At 34.9% G+C, this 14,410-nt stretch overlaps 1 protein-coding gene across 2 annotated transcripts in view; it reads right to left on the bottom strand.

The window, feature by feature from the left end:
• Nucleotides 1–3,553: 3,553 nt before the first annotated feature.
• The window catches only part of SEMA3C (semaphorin 3C), a 181,516-nt gene continuing 170,659 nt past the window's right edge, over nt 3,554–14,410 (bottom strand). The window contains exons 16-18 of one of the 2 annotated variants that reach the window (XM_064575356.1): nt 12,912–12,979; nt 10,496–10,626; nt 3,554–6,370 (exon numbers count right to left, since the gene is read on the bottom strand). In XM_064575356.1, coding sequence (XP_064431426.1) covers nt 5,960–6,370; nt 10,496–10,626; nt 12,912–12,979 — 610 coding nt within the window. In that variant the 3' untranslated portion in view covers nt 3,554–5,959. Of the gene's footprint in view, nt 6,371–6,411; nt 6,573–10,495; nt 10,627–12,911; nt 12,980–14,410 lie in introns of those variants that run through there. The other variant, XM_064575357.1, reaches the window with a different exon arrangement.

The raw sequence follows: 14,410 nt of genomic DNA, 5'->3' as shown, positions 1-14,410 counted from the left end.
CACATCAACTCAAAAGAAGATACTCTGAAGGTCCCGCTTCTCTGACAAGCCATGATGTGGCAGAAAAAGGAAGATGATTATAACCTCCCGCATCCAACACACAAGCTCAAATCACTAACAGGAAAAATAAAACAAAAAGCTTCAACTCCTTTTTTCCTATATAGAATCATAGAAATAACATTCTGAAAAGACTAAGAAAATAGGAAATTCCTTTCATGTCATTGTACCTCCTCATGAGCCAAGATCACATGTATATTGAAAAATACCGGGTGCCTGGGTGGCTCAGTTGTTAAGCATCTGCCTTCGGCTCAGGTCATGATCCCAGGGTCCTGGGATCGAGTCCCGCATCGGGCTCCCTTCTCCGCGGGAAGCCTGCTTCTCCCTCTCCCACTCCCCCACTTGTGTCCCCTCTCTCGCTGTCTCTGTCTCTGTCAAATAAATAAATAAAATCTTTAAAAAAAAAAAAGAAAAAAGAAAAATACCCAGAGGAACAACAGGAGTGACTTTTATTTTCATAATAATTTTATCATATATCCATTCTGCCATGCAGAAATCATTATGGTTTTTGGTCTCATAAAATGTTTGAATGACATTTTTATATAAATAATTCAGAGAAACTCTTAAGGAATAGACTTTGTCCTACTTTTATTCTTGTGGAACACAGAGGTAACCTTGCATAGAATAAATGGTTTTAATGTGTTTGTCACAATGCCATTCTTTAAGTAACACTCAAGCATGGCAACATAATAGCCCTGAGAAATACACAATTCAAACTGTGTGGGAAGTATTATTTTATGAGGCGAGGAGACAAATACACTAGTCACTATAGTGAGGATGGCATTTTCTTGTCTTGAAGCTAGTTCTTCCAATTCTCAATACCTATGCACTATGAAAGTAATATTGTTATGAAACTATAAAAATTAAAATCTATATATCAGAAGCCCCTTAGGAAAAACAATTTATTGACAATGAAGTTCACTGAGTGGCACATACACAGATTTTATAGCAATTGATTTTGATTTTGCAGTAAGGCTTGTATTCTTGTGCAAAAGGTGACTGGATAAAATGATCATGGGATAAACTCTTAAGGAAAAAAATAAAAATTCAGTCTTCCATAGGTTTGTCATCACGCATAAAACTCAATGAAATTCTCACTGCTTCTGGGTAAGTAAACATTTTCACTTAGTCTGATTATTTCCTTGTCTAGATTTAAGGTTTTTACTGGCTTTACCACACTGGAAAATAAAACTGCAATGTCTCTCTTGACTTGAGCTACAAGAATAGATATAGGAAACCATTATCTTTTTTTTTTTTAGTAGAAGCACATTTTTTAACTTTTATTTGATTGTCAATAATCTGATGTGGAAGTGATTGCATCATGCTTCATTTCCATGGACTCTGCATTACCTTAGTCTTCAGAATGTGGTTTATAGAAAATATCCCTCTGAAGTTTCATTTCCACTCCAGTTACAGGACCAGTTTTAAAGTAGATAGAAAAATGCCCCAAGGATTTCACAGTCTCCTGAGATTAGGGCAGCCATCATGGTATCTCCGGTCCTCAGTGTAGAGAAGGAGATCCATAAATGTTAATAAATAGAAAAATATGTATACAGTTTTTATTTCCCCACTTGTCATGACAGCATATCAGCAAATCATTCTCATACCCTATCATAATATAATAACACCAGTGGCTTAGTTGTATTATTTTCCATGCTTTGCAACACTTGTTCCCTTCAAATAATTCATTAATCTCCCCAACATCCTGGAAAAGCCTCTACTGTGTAGGTGAACTGGGAGCAGTATTACAGAGTTACCATGAAATTTCTTGAGTCCCATATTCCTCTAAAATTTCTTCTTTGCTCTCCTTTTATAGTATAAAAGTCTCTGTCCCTCCTATGTATCTGTTGGATCAGCCTGTTTTGTTTCCTTTCCTTTAAATCTTTTTTTAAATTTTATTATGTTACATACATTACATCATTAGTTTTTGATGTAGTGTTCCATGATTCATTGTTTGCGTATAACACCCAGTGCTCCATGCAGAACGTGCCCTCTTTAATACCCATCACCAGGCTAACTCATCCTCCTACCCCCCTCCCCTCTGGAACCCTCAGTTTGTTTCTCAGAGTCTATAGTCTCTCATGGTTCGTCTCCCCCTCTGATTTCCCCCCCTTCATTTTTCCCTTCCTACTATCTTCTTTTTTTTTTAACATATAACGTATTATTTGTTTCAGAGGTACAGGTCTGTGATTCAACAGTCTTACAGTCTTACACAATTCACAGCGCTCGCCATAGCACAGTATCTTTTTCTTAAATTTTTTTTTCCCTTAGGTAGGAGGCATAAAATCTCAAACATTAAAATGATAAGAAATATATTAAAATTATTTTAAGTTAAAGTTAAGATGAAATATAAGCAAGAGAGATACTGAAAAATAATGGGGCAATTAGGGAGTAGTGCTGAATCATCAGGTTGGAAGATTCGTTGAGATAACTTTTAATATATTTTTTTGTTCATGTTTTCTCCACTCACATTATTACAGACTTAAAGCCCAGAAATAGAAGAAATCTCTAATATTTCTGTCTTTCATATGTGTTAGCAGAATTATGAATTAACTTGTGGCTTCCTTCCCCTCAATTTTATAAAAGCTGATTTTACCTGGTAAGGTGTTAAGTGATCCACTGACTGAAGGCTCCCCAACCTGGGTCACTGGCATTTAACTTGACAAAGAACACAACAGAAAGATTCCTTCCCGTTCTAGCAGGGTGTCACTTTCTGAATAAGGAAACTATTCAGACATTTATTGAATAGTTATTATATCACATATTCTGTTCTAATACTCTGCTGGTATGAACTTGGGCAGACAACTAAGGCAAAGAGAAATTCAATAACTTTTCCAAGACCATAAACTTGGATTCAAATCCAGGTAGTCTGGCTCCAAAGCCCAAGCACTCCTAAACTATACATTTTCCCCCCCACTGTTAGACACAATGCAGTGTGAATAACTACTGATGGATGTGAATGGATGTACAGTGCCTCTTTTTTTTTTTTTTAAAGATTTTTTATTTATTTATTTGAGAGAGAGAGAATGAGAGACAGAGAGCATGAGGGGGAGGAGGGTCAGAGGGAGAAGCAGACTCCCTGCCGAGCAGGGAGCCCGATGCGGGACTCGATCCCGGGACTCCAGGATCATGACCTGAGCCGAAGGCAGTCGCTTAACCAACGGAGCCACCCAGGCGCCCCTGTACAGTGCCTCTTAAAGAGAAAACAAATATGAATTTGCTTGCATATATGTAAAATATCACAGAAATACACATAGAAATTGACAATATTGGATGTTTCTGGGGTTGGGACTTGAATAAACGAGGGATAATGGTACAAGGAGAGTTTTCCATGTATATTCTTCCAGAAGTTTTGAATTTAGAAATATCTAGATGCATTATTTTTACAAAAATGGATAAATAACTAAAACTTAAAAAAATTATAAGATTCAGTAGGTTCTATCATGTCAACAAGCAATTATATATCCAACATTAAAAAGAAAAGTTGAAGACATTCTTGGGGAATTCAACATGTTTTATTTTGCCAGGCAAATGATTTCTTCAATATCCAATTAAATATCAATGTACTAACTACATTTAGTTTATTTTCTCACAGAGTGAACATTCACCGTAATGACAGTTTCATCATGCTAAAATCTATCCACAAACCTACACTTTGAAAAAAAGTGCATTCCTAGGAAATTTTATGTACAATACAAATGGAAAACATATTAAGTCATCAAAATGTCAAACTACACAAAATAAAACTAGTTAACCACCAATATTCAGTATACGTTGACATTATTTTGGAGAAAGAAAATTTTCTTTACATTTGGCAGTTATGTTGAAGAATTTCTATAATTTTAAAACAAAAGTAATAAAAGTATATACAATTGAATAATGTTCAAAGGAGAAGGTATTAAATAGCACAAATAATATTAAAAAACTAAATACCCTCATTGTCTATCAGTTTGTGTTTACATGAAGCAAGGGGACCTGTGTAGTTTACCCTATCTTCTGACTCTAAAACAATTTTACTTTAAACTCTGTACATAGAATAGATTGGCCATAAACACTGAAGATGGTTTTGGCCTTCCATTGACACACATTTCTATTTATGCACATAGCAGGCAAAATATTTGTATAATGAACTGCTTTACAGAATACTTCAGAATCATACACATTTGGAAGAATAGCTTTTATTTATTAGCTTATTTTTGAATGAACATTATTTATGTTGTGTATTTTAACTGCTATGTTTGCCCCCACTGAGGCCTCCTCTTATAATATCATAATTTACCACCTCTTAAATAATAAATCATATTCTCAAATTCTGATCAATGATTGCATTCATTTTGATAATGGTTTAGTTCTTGAAGCTTTTATTCTGTGGTGCTTAAGAAAGTAATAAGTCTACCTTACCTTCTTTGTGGACTGTTAACTCCAAATAAAATTTTGTACTAGATTTTGAATAGGTCTATGATGCAATTTCTATTTGTACCTGGAAACATGAAAATTTCTTTACAAGTAAATAAAATGAAAAGGCAAATTTGTGTTTTTAAAGGAAATATAACAGGATAAAGAGATTTTTCATATTTCTCCCATCTAATTGTTATTTGGAATAAAAGGTTCAATAATAAATTTTTCTAATGAAATGACCCAAACATACAGTTAGAAGAAAATTATTTTATTCATTACAAAACTTACCACATTTGTATTTATATACCAGGGAACCTAATGCACCAGCATTCTTTTAAAAGAAAGTATGTCTATTTTTGTTCATATTCAAATTTTTTTCATTTGTTCACAAAATGAGCACTTCTCCAGCACATACTAAAGATTATTTTAAAAAAATGAACTGGTGACTTAAAAATCGTATGATATCTGAGGTTGGTAAACCAAAAAAATGTGAGAATTAATTATTGAAATTAATCACTGATGGTAAAAACTAGTCACATTTTTTATAAACAGCTTTTAATAAAATTGTATTTCTTACTTTATTTTTCCCCATTTTGATAGTTTCACCTCTCATATACAAATTTGATATTTCATTTTTTCTTCATATAGTGTTTACTTTGCCACACAGACTAGAAAATTAGAATACAGTAATTAATTAAACAGTGTAAGATTATATTCTCTGAGTCTATAATAACTTAAATAACTTCCAAAAAAAGTGCTTTTGTTTGGAAGATGATAGCATAAGAATATAAACTTAAATGTTTCACTGACATAACTCTAATCAAAGATGTTTATGGTGAGGATCATTCATTTTATCTTCCTAAAACAAGGAAACAAAGATCAATAGCAGATATCAGCAACTGACCGTTTTTACAATAAAAAAATTAATATATTTCACTGTAAGTATATAAACTGTTCATTTTTCTGTATGAATCACTCATGTTTTATACAACTTTTAGATGCCCTCTTCCTTGACTTGTATCTATTCTACATTTCTTTTGACAGCCCTACTCTATTACATGTATTTATACAACTTTTACAATGTAAAAGTTGTGAACTTGGCATTTGTTTCCATATATAAAATTACTGGCAATTCCAAATCTAAACCCGTAAAGCAAGGAAGGAAGATCACGGGGTTATAGCCCTCATTCAATTAAGGGATGTAAGAATTTTAGTTTCATAGCCGCCATACTGATTTTGAAGGAAAAGTAAATAAAGATATAAATAAAATCTGGGTTAAGTTAAATATTTATATGCACCATGAGGACCATGACATGTCTAGTGCTAGTCAATATCATACAAGAAAATGCATGCTCATTTCAGTTCATGTAATACTCACTTGAGGAGTGAGTAACACCTTTCTCAGGAATTTCCCATGGGTAAAGCACAAGGTTCTTTGCTCAGAATTTGATCATTGAAGACAGACTATTCTTTACTGGAAGCATAAGCCCCAAGTAAGAGAATATTATGACTCTGGCAACTGATTCCTCCTGTTTCTACTTTTCCGGCTATTGATGAGAGCTTTTAACTTGCCATAGTCCCCTCTTATCTTCTGAGATTCTTCTTGTTGATGTTGCTGCCGAGTGTCTTTGCAGTACTGATTAATCATCTGCATTTCTGAGTGGCTGAATGCCCCCATGATGTCCTTTGGGTGGAAGGGTAAAGCCCTCACAGAGCTGGCCCAGGTCCATGGGGACCATTTGTCTGTCACAACAGCCACCATTTCAGAATCTAAAACTTTAAAGTTGATCTTGGCTATGGTCTGCTTGAAGCTGTTCTCTGTTGCAATGCAGTGATACAGTCCTTGGTCAGAATCTTGAACAGAGCGGATTAGAAGTCCTTGTGAAGTGGCTATGATTCGTTCATTCAGCTTGACCTAAAAGAGAGAATCATCAAAGATCCCAAACCTGACTCTGTGTCTTCTAAAAAGATATGAGCAACATATACAGAGTATCTCTGGACTTGCAAATTTGGCGAAAGCATCAGGTACTGATTACCTTCCTTCTTAGTGAACACAAAGTTTTGGTCAGTTCCATTGCCTGTTTGACACAGGAGATCTTGTCTCACGAGCAAGGAATCTATTAAAGAGAGGGTGAAGTTATCACCCATATTGCCAAAAATAGCTTCAAGTTCATTCCCTTTGGACAGAAGTAGCTTTTGTACATATAAGCACAGAGTTTTGGTTGCATTTGGAGTGTGAATCACAGTCAACAGATAAAAATAAAATTCATAGAATAATTTAAAATATCTTTTTGTCCTGGCGTTCTTGCCTTTAATTGCAACAAAAATACTCTCTTATTAGTAAAATCATGAAGCCACAGTTAAATGGTTGAATTTTACCATTTTTCAATGATGAGTGTTCTCCTAACTAAAAATGGAAACACTTCATTACTTTACTGAGTAGTAAGACAACTCAAAAAAAATGATATAAACAGAGGCAGAGTTTTGAACACTATCAAGGGCTTTTTCCAATTATCCCAAACTAAAGAATGACTAAAAATAAGCTGAAATGCCATCATCTTCTGCGTCTTCCAAATGGTTTTACTTTCCAAGGAAAGGTAATAAAAAGCTATGAAGTTAATATTTAATTACTTTACAGGCTTATCCTGAAAAAAACTCTCATGTGCTGGATATTAGTTAAATGCATGAAATTCATCTTTCTTAAAGTTCCAGCTATAGTATTGTCAACAAACAGACTAAAAAGCTAAGTGGTAAGAAGTTCCTTGACATGGGGACTCTGGAATGCTCTTTCACTGAGGGGGGCAGAAATTGACCCAAATCAAAATAAAGAAATGTATGTAAAATGTTTTTCTAAATGGTAAATTTCTGCATAAGTACATATCTAATTACTGATGAAATAAAAATCAAAGATAGATTGTTTTAGATAAAAAGTAGCCCCCCCCCCCCGCAAAAAGCACAAAAAGGCAAAGTATAGTATTGAAATACAGATAAGAGAACAGATCTAGAAAAGGGAGATCAGGAAGTAGGACTGAAATATATAAAGCAAAGTTTAGATGTTAATTTAATTTTTAAAGTTTAAATGTGTCTCAAAAATAGTTTCAATCACGTAGAAGTGTACTCAGAAACAAAAGGAAAAGAAAGCCTTTTCTATGTGTGCAAAATTAGGAAAAAATTTGGAGGTCAATTTTATAAATTCACATAACATGCATATAGTATTTGATGCAGAAATTTCATTTCTAGGAATTTTTTTTAAAGATTTTATTTATTTATTTGACACAGACACAGTGAGAGAGGGAACACAAGCAGGGGGAGTGGGAGAGGGAGAAGCAGTCTTCCCGCTGAGCAAGGAGCCCGATGCGGGGCTCAATCCCAGGACCCTGGAATCATGACCTGAGCTGAAGGTAGATGCCTAACTGACTGAGCCACCCAGGTGCCTCATCATTTCTAGGAATTTGTACAGAAGATATACTCACAAGTGTGCAAATATTAATTTATATGATGTTTTTGATAAGAAGCAAAACAATAACCTTAAGCAATAGATAGCTTTAAAAAATATATATATATTTGTATAGTGGAATACTGTAGCCAAGAAAAAATAAGTTAGCTCCAAGTGTACTGATATTAAAGTGTGTGTGTGTACATTACCGAGAGAGACAGAGAGAGAGAGAGAAAGACAAAAATAGGAAAATGATGGGGAACATTTGGAAGAATACATTATGATTTAATATATAATTCTTAGTAGCTTCATACTCCACGAAGTATGAATAAAGATTGAAGTGGAGGTGAGGAGATCTTTTAGTTTTCACTTTATGCTATTCAGTATCAACTATTTACATTTTCATCCATGAGCTTTTATCATTTGTCTTACATTTTTTTTTTAAAGTTCAATATTTATATATCATTAACATGAGAAATAAGTGTGTGTTTGCCTAAACTATTAAGGACGAATTAGGATAAATTTAATAAGACAGTAATAATTTGTTCAACTAAATTAAGAATGAATGGAATTACACTCTATAAATTTTGGATAAAATAGATTTGCACAATTATAGTTAATTTTTTCATAGTCTTATAGCATTCTTATGTTTTTGAGATTAGAAGAAAAAGCAAGATAGTAATAATTGAGTGTACATTCTTGAGCATTCTGAAATAAAATGTTAGAAATACCACAAAGATGATTCAGTCATTAAATCTATTAACTCATTCCATTTTTAACTCCATTTATTAATTTCTGTGGCATGTATTCAAGCTTGCATGTACTCATTTTCTTTAAATAATAGAAATTTTATTCACTTATTGTATGTTATTGTATTTAACTTTTTACTGAATTAAAGAAAAACATTTTATTTATACTAGGTAATCTCTGCTTGAGTTTCAAATTTCCAATTCACATATGAACACACACAACTTCTCAGAAGGACTGTTCATGACCATGTGCCATGCTCTGGTCTAAGAACTTCATTTCTGTATGATAATCATCATAACACAGTATGACTTCTACTCCAGGTTACTTTTTTACTTTTTTTTTTTTTTAAGATTTTTTATTTAATTGACAGAGGCACACACAGCGAGAGAAGGAACACAAGCAGGGGGAGTGGGAGAGGGAGAAGCAGACTCCCCGCTGAGCAGGGAGCCCGATGCGGGACTCGATCCAGGGACTCCAGGATCACGACCTGAGCCGAAGGCAGCCGCTTAACCGCCTGAGCCACCCAGGCGCCCCTCCAGGTTACTTTCTAAGGCAATTAGTATTACCATTTACATCCATTCAAAAGAATTTAAAATTAATTAGACTGTAGAAATTTCAAGGTGTCTTTGATGACAGACTTTTGTGGCAAAGAAAAGAGGTCTCAAATAAACAATAGTTTTTTATTAATAAAAATGTTTTAAAAGATCTGTTTAGTATCATAGAATTCTGGGGCAAGAAGGAGCCCCAAAGTTCATCTAGCTCCTCTCTCCTCCAGATAGTTAAATCTCTTATGCGAGCGGTCATCAGCCTATGGTTTACTATTCCAGTGACAGGGGATACACAATTTCCTAAACAGCTCATACTGTCTTTGGACAGGCAGGTCTGAGTTGTAAAGTATTTTCTCATGTGGAGCCAACATGTATTTCAGTAGCTTTGATGCAAGTGTCTGTGTTCTATAGCTTGGGGTTGTATCCATTCTAAATATCTCCAATTAACTTAATATTTGGTACCCAAACTGCCCATGACAGAAGGATACACCCAAATGCAAAAGGCTCCATTTTCCCCTTTGCTCCATCAGATTTTATGACACTGCTAATAGCATTACATTTTAGACTACCCTAAGGCTTTATGTACACATACATATTTTTCTTCTTCTTCCTCTCATCTGTCAGTACAATATGACATCAATATTATTGGAGCTCATTATTTATAATATTTCACCCTAAGCCATTTTACAATGCTTCCCTTTTCAAACAGCTCTTTCCGATCAGTGAAAGGTTGTCAGTGTACTTTTCTTTGAAAAACTGTTTTTCCATATCACTAAATAAAGGCAATGGTCCCATAAACAATGATTCCATATATTACCGAACCAAAACCCTAGAGTCATGGATAATAAAGCAAAGGAAACAGACTACCACATAGCAGAAAAATGCTCCTTACCATAAAAGTTATAGTTTAGCGTAATTTCTGGCTGAGGAAACACTGAACTTTTTTTAAAGCCCCCTTTTAGCTCGTGAATCACACAAAGGTGCTGCTGTGTGAGAACCTGGCCTCTGGTTTTGCACACATCTTGTTTCTTTTACGAATGCTTCCTCATATCAGTACCCTGTCTTGAGTGCTCAAGCTCTTGTTCCAATCACCGTATCATAGAAGGGAACAGGCAGCAAGGATTTCTAATTAATTCATCATCTCTACAGACAAAGGATTTTAAAGAAAGTGGCACTTGTCATCCCAAAGACATAAAAGGATGTTCATATGCCTTTTCTTTCTCATATGATCTGAACCTCACTGAGGGATGGTGATCGAGTGTCTTTCCAAAGCCCTGATTGATTGCTGCTGGGGTGTGCTACTCACCTCTTTCCTCCTGTCTTTGTCTTTCTGTAACAGCCACTTGATAGATGCCTGTGGAGACTTCGGGGCACACTCAAGGAAAGTGGTGTTATTTTTTACTCCATACTGAACAATTTCAGCTGCATTTCTATATGCTGAAAAGCAAAAGTAAGAGAGAGAAGAGAATTTAGAACATATTCTCCTATATGAATGTTTATTGCTCTATAAAACTGTCATCATCTATAGAAGCCCGCAAAAGGCAATCTTTAATCATTTAACAAGCAGACTATTAGACATTGTTTACCTGTTGTGCTTAACCTAAAGGGAAGGAGAGAAAGGCATAAGGGAATCAGTGTTTATTCAAGAAGTACTCTATACCAAGGAATGTCCTTAATATCACTTTGAACATTTATTTAATTATTACAATATCCTTACAAATTAGGTTTTCTCAGCTTTTCAGAGCTGAGCAAGCCAATGCTGTGAATTACTAGGAAACATATCCTACTTGAAGAGTTAGTAAGTGCCAGGCATTATTAAAGCCAGGTCCATCCATACTCGGTGGAGTATAGATAGAATTCAGAAGCATTAGGAAAAGTTAGAAAGCCAAGTGTGGATGCAGCAGGAAGTAGTGGTTGAGAACACAATCTCTGGAATCAGAGGTATTGGAGGTAAAATTCTGACTTCACCAATATGGACCATGCAACCTTCGACAACTTACTTGACCCTTCTGTGTCTCAGTTTTACTTGGCTTTAAAACATGGATTATATTTTCATATAGGTTCTGTACTGAGATTCTTAATTCAGGAAGACCATGTAGTATAATCATGTGGTAGCTTAGACAGGAACAGCCTCTTCATTCATAAAATGGCGATAATAATAGACCTTACTTTGGTACAGTGTCTTGAGCATTAAGTGTGATAATCCATTAAGAAAGCACTTAACTCAGGTTCTGACACAAAGCCAGCACGCATGTGAGTTCATCATTACCCCCGCTGGCAGTTCTACCCCTGTAGCTACTACTATTAGTAGAAATGGCACACATATTTATAAAATACTCAGTAAATAGAGAAATGGTGACCTGGATTTATTCCCTCAATTAGATGTACGGAACCACTAAGCAAAATGTGTCACAATTTTCTCTTATAGTTCATGGAGTTAGTAATACGAATGTCAGTCTTTACTAAAGAAAGGCCCAGACTCAAAAATACTAGCAATAGGAGTCTTGGTGTTAATTGTTAGCAACTAGTGGGTCTCTAGCACCAAGAGAGCTCCGCCTGAAGAGATGTCACTGGTGGGGTTCAGGTGGAGGGGAGAAGGTTAGTGGGGAAAGTATAATAACATGTGATCTTTATGTCAGGATGGGAAGAAATGGGTTAGATTGATTCTAAGACAGAGGCAGAATTCTCAGAAGTATTGGAATGGTTATGAATTGTAAAGCCAAGGCACTGGTACACCCATGTTCAGAGCAGGATTAATTATAATAGCCCAAAGTGGAAGCAATCCAAGTGTCCAGTGATAGATGAATAAACAAAATGTGATATAAACACACAATAAAATTTTTTCCATTTTCAATAGAGAAGAAATCCTGACACATGTTACAACGTGAATGAACCCCGAAGAAGTGCAATAAGCAGTTACAAAAGGATAAATATTGTGTATTTCCACTTATAAGAGGTATTTAGAAGAATCAAATTCATAAAGACAGAAAGTAGAATGGTGGTTTCCAGAAGCTGGTGAAGAGGGAGTTTGTATTTAATGGGTATAGTTTCACTTGGGAAAAATAAAAAGTTCTAGAGATGGATGTGGTGCTGGTTGCACAACAGTGTGAATGTACTTAATGCCACAGAACTATACATTTGAAAATGGTTAAAATGGTAAACTTTAAAAAAAAATTTTAAATTTTCAAAATTTTAAAAAAGCACCTTTTTTTCTTAACAAAGAAGACAATAACTTTGTTTCTTCAGAAAAAAAATAATAGCTTGGAAAATCTGTAACTGACATCTATGTGAAAGACCTAACCAACTAACACACCCAAGGTAACTGTGGTCACAGACATTTGTTTTTCCTACTATACATACAAATAACGTTCAATTTTTAATTTCCATATGAACACCAAGCATCTTCATAATCTCCCATTAAAACAGAAGATATGAGGGGCGCCTGGGTGGCTCAGTCATTAAGCGTCTGCCTTTAGTCCAGGTCATGATCCCAGGATCGAGCCCAGCATTGGGCTCCCTGCTCAGCGGGAAGCCTGCTTCTCCCTTTCCCACTCGCCCTGCTCGTGTTCCCTCTCTGTGTCAAATAAATAAATAAAATCTTGAAAAAAACAAAACAAAACAAAAAACAGAAGATATGAATTATAACGAGGTTTCCCTCCCTGAAGTGTGACATGGAGCAATGCAACTCTTTACCAAGTTTGACCCTTGCTCAGTTTTAATACCTTTTAGATTAAATCCTCTGCACTGAGTCAATGGATTTCCATGCCTCACGTCTTGTCTTCGGCTCCTCCTATAAGTGCAGAGACATACATAAAACTAATTTAGAATTAACATTGCCAATTACACCGCATTTTTAATTTCACAGTCTTTTAATTGCCTAAGCTTTCATAAGGAAAAGAGGTCTGATTATCTGACACAGCTATCTGACATTTCTTATTCACCACTTCCATGATAGGATGGGTACTTAACCTTGTTTTCATTCTGAATTAATTCCGTCCCTCCCTATCTACTACTGGTGATAGAATGGCTATGAAATCCTTATTATGTGCATTTCCTGGGTAAATGCTAGATTCCAAATGAATAGTGTAAATTTTAGTTTAGAGACATTTATCAAAAATTTTCCAAGATGAAAACCTCTAGAATATAAAATCACCAGCATCTTCTTTCTTATAATTTTGTTCTTAAATAAACATAGCTTTCTTACGAAAGTCAACATTTTCTAACACTTTCTTGATATATAAAAGCTTTTCTGAAACAGTTGATACATAGAAAATGGACATTTAATATAAAGTTAAGCAAAATTGTTCATTTACTAGAATAAGAATTTTCCTTCAACTTTTTACTTTGAAAAATGTCAAGCCTGGGGCGCCTGGGTGGCTCAGTCATTACGCGTCTGCCTTCGGCTCAGGTCATGATCCCAGGGTCCTGGGATCGAGCCCTGCACCGGGCTCCCTGCTCAGCAGGAAGCCTGCTTCTCCCTCTCCCACTCCCCCTGCTTGTGTTCCCTCTCTCGCTGTCTCTCTCTCTGTCAAATAAATAAATAAAATCTTTAAAAAAAAAAAAAAGAAAAATGTCAAGCCTACAGAAGAGTGGATATATGAGTACAATAAACACTGGTATACTTAGATTCATGAATTGTTGTATTTTGCCACATTTATTTTTTCTCTCACATGCAAGTTTTATGTTGTATATATACTTTATGCACATATATGAAAATCTTTAGAAAACAAGTTGCAGACATGATAATGCTTCATTCTTCAATACTTCAGCATGAATCTTCTAATTTCCCTACATAACAACAGTATCATTATCATACTGAATATATGAATATTTATTCCATAATATCATACAATACACATTTTGTGTTAAAATTTCCTTAACTGTCTCCAAAATATCCCTTATGGATTTTTTAAAGTTTGTTCAGGATCCAAAGTTCACTCAATGCATTTTAGTTATTATGTGTCATCAACTTACGCACTTCAAAATTAGGTACATTCTTTATAAGTTGGCCATTATTTAAATCAATGTTTTAAATTATTTCAATACTAATTAATTTCCAGAGTCTTGATCCTATGTATATATATATTAGTTTCAATTGTATCACATAGTGAAACAAATCAAAATAGAGCAACCGAAATTCTCTTAGCAATAAATCATGGATATGAAGATTGCTGTTAAGAGAGAAGAAAAAAAAGTGGGGCGCCTGGATGGCTCAGCTGGT

This window comes from Mirounga angustirostris, unplaced genomic scaffold (assembly GCF_029215605.1).
Source record: "Mirounga angustirostris isolate CCGP_5_RB_7025 unplaced genomic scaffold, mMirAng1.0.hap1 SCAF_12, whole genome shotgun sequence".
NCBI lineage: Eukaryota > Metazoa > Chordata > Mammalia > Carnivora > Phocidae > Mirounga > Mirounga angustirostris.
This window is presented reverse-complemented; position numbering and strand designations above follow the sequence as displayed.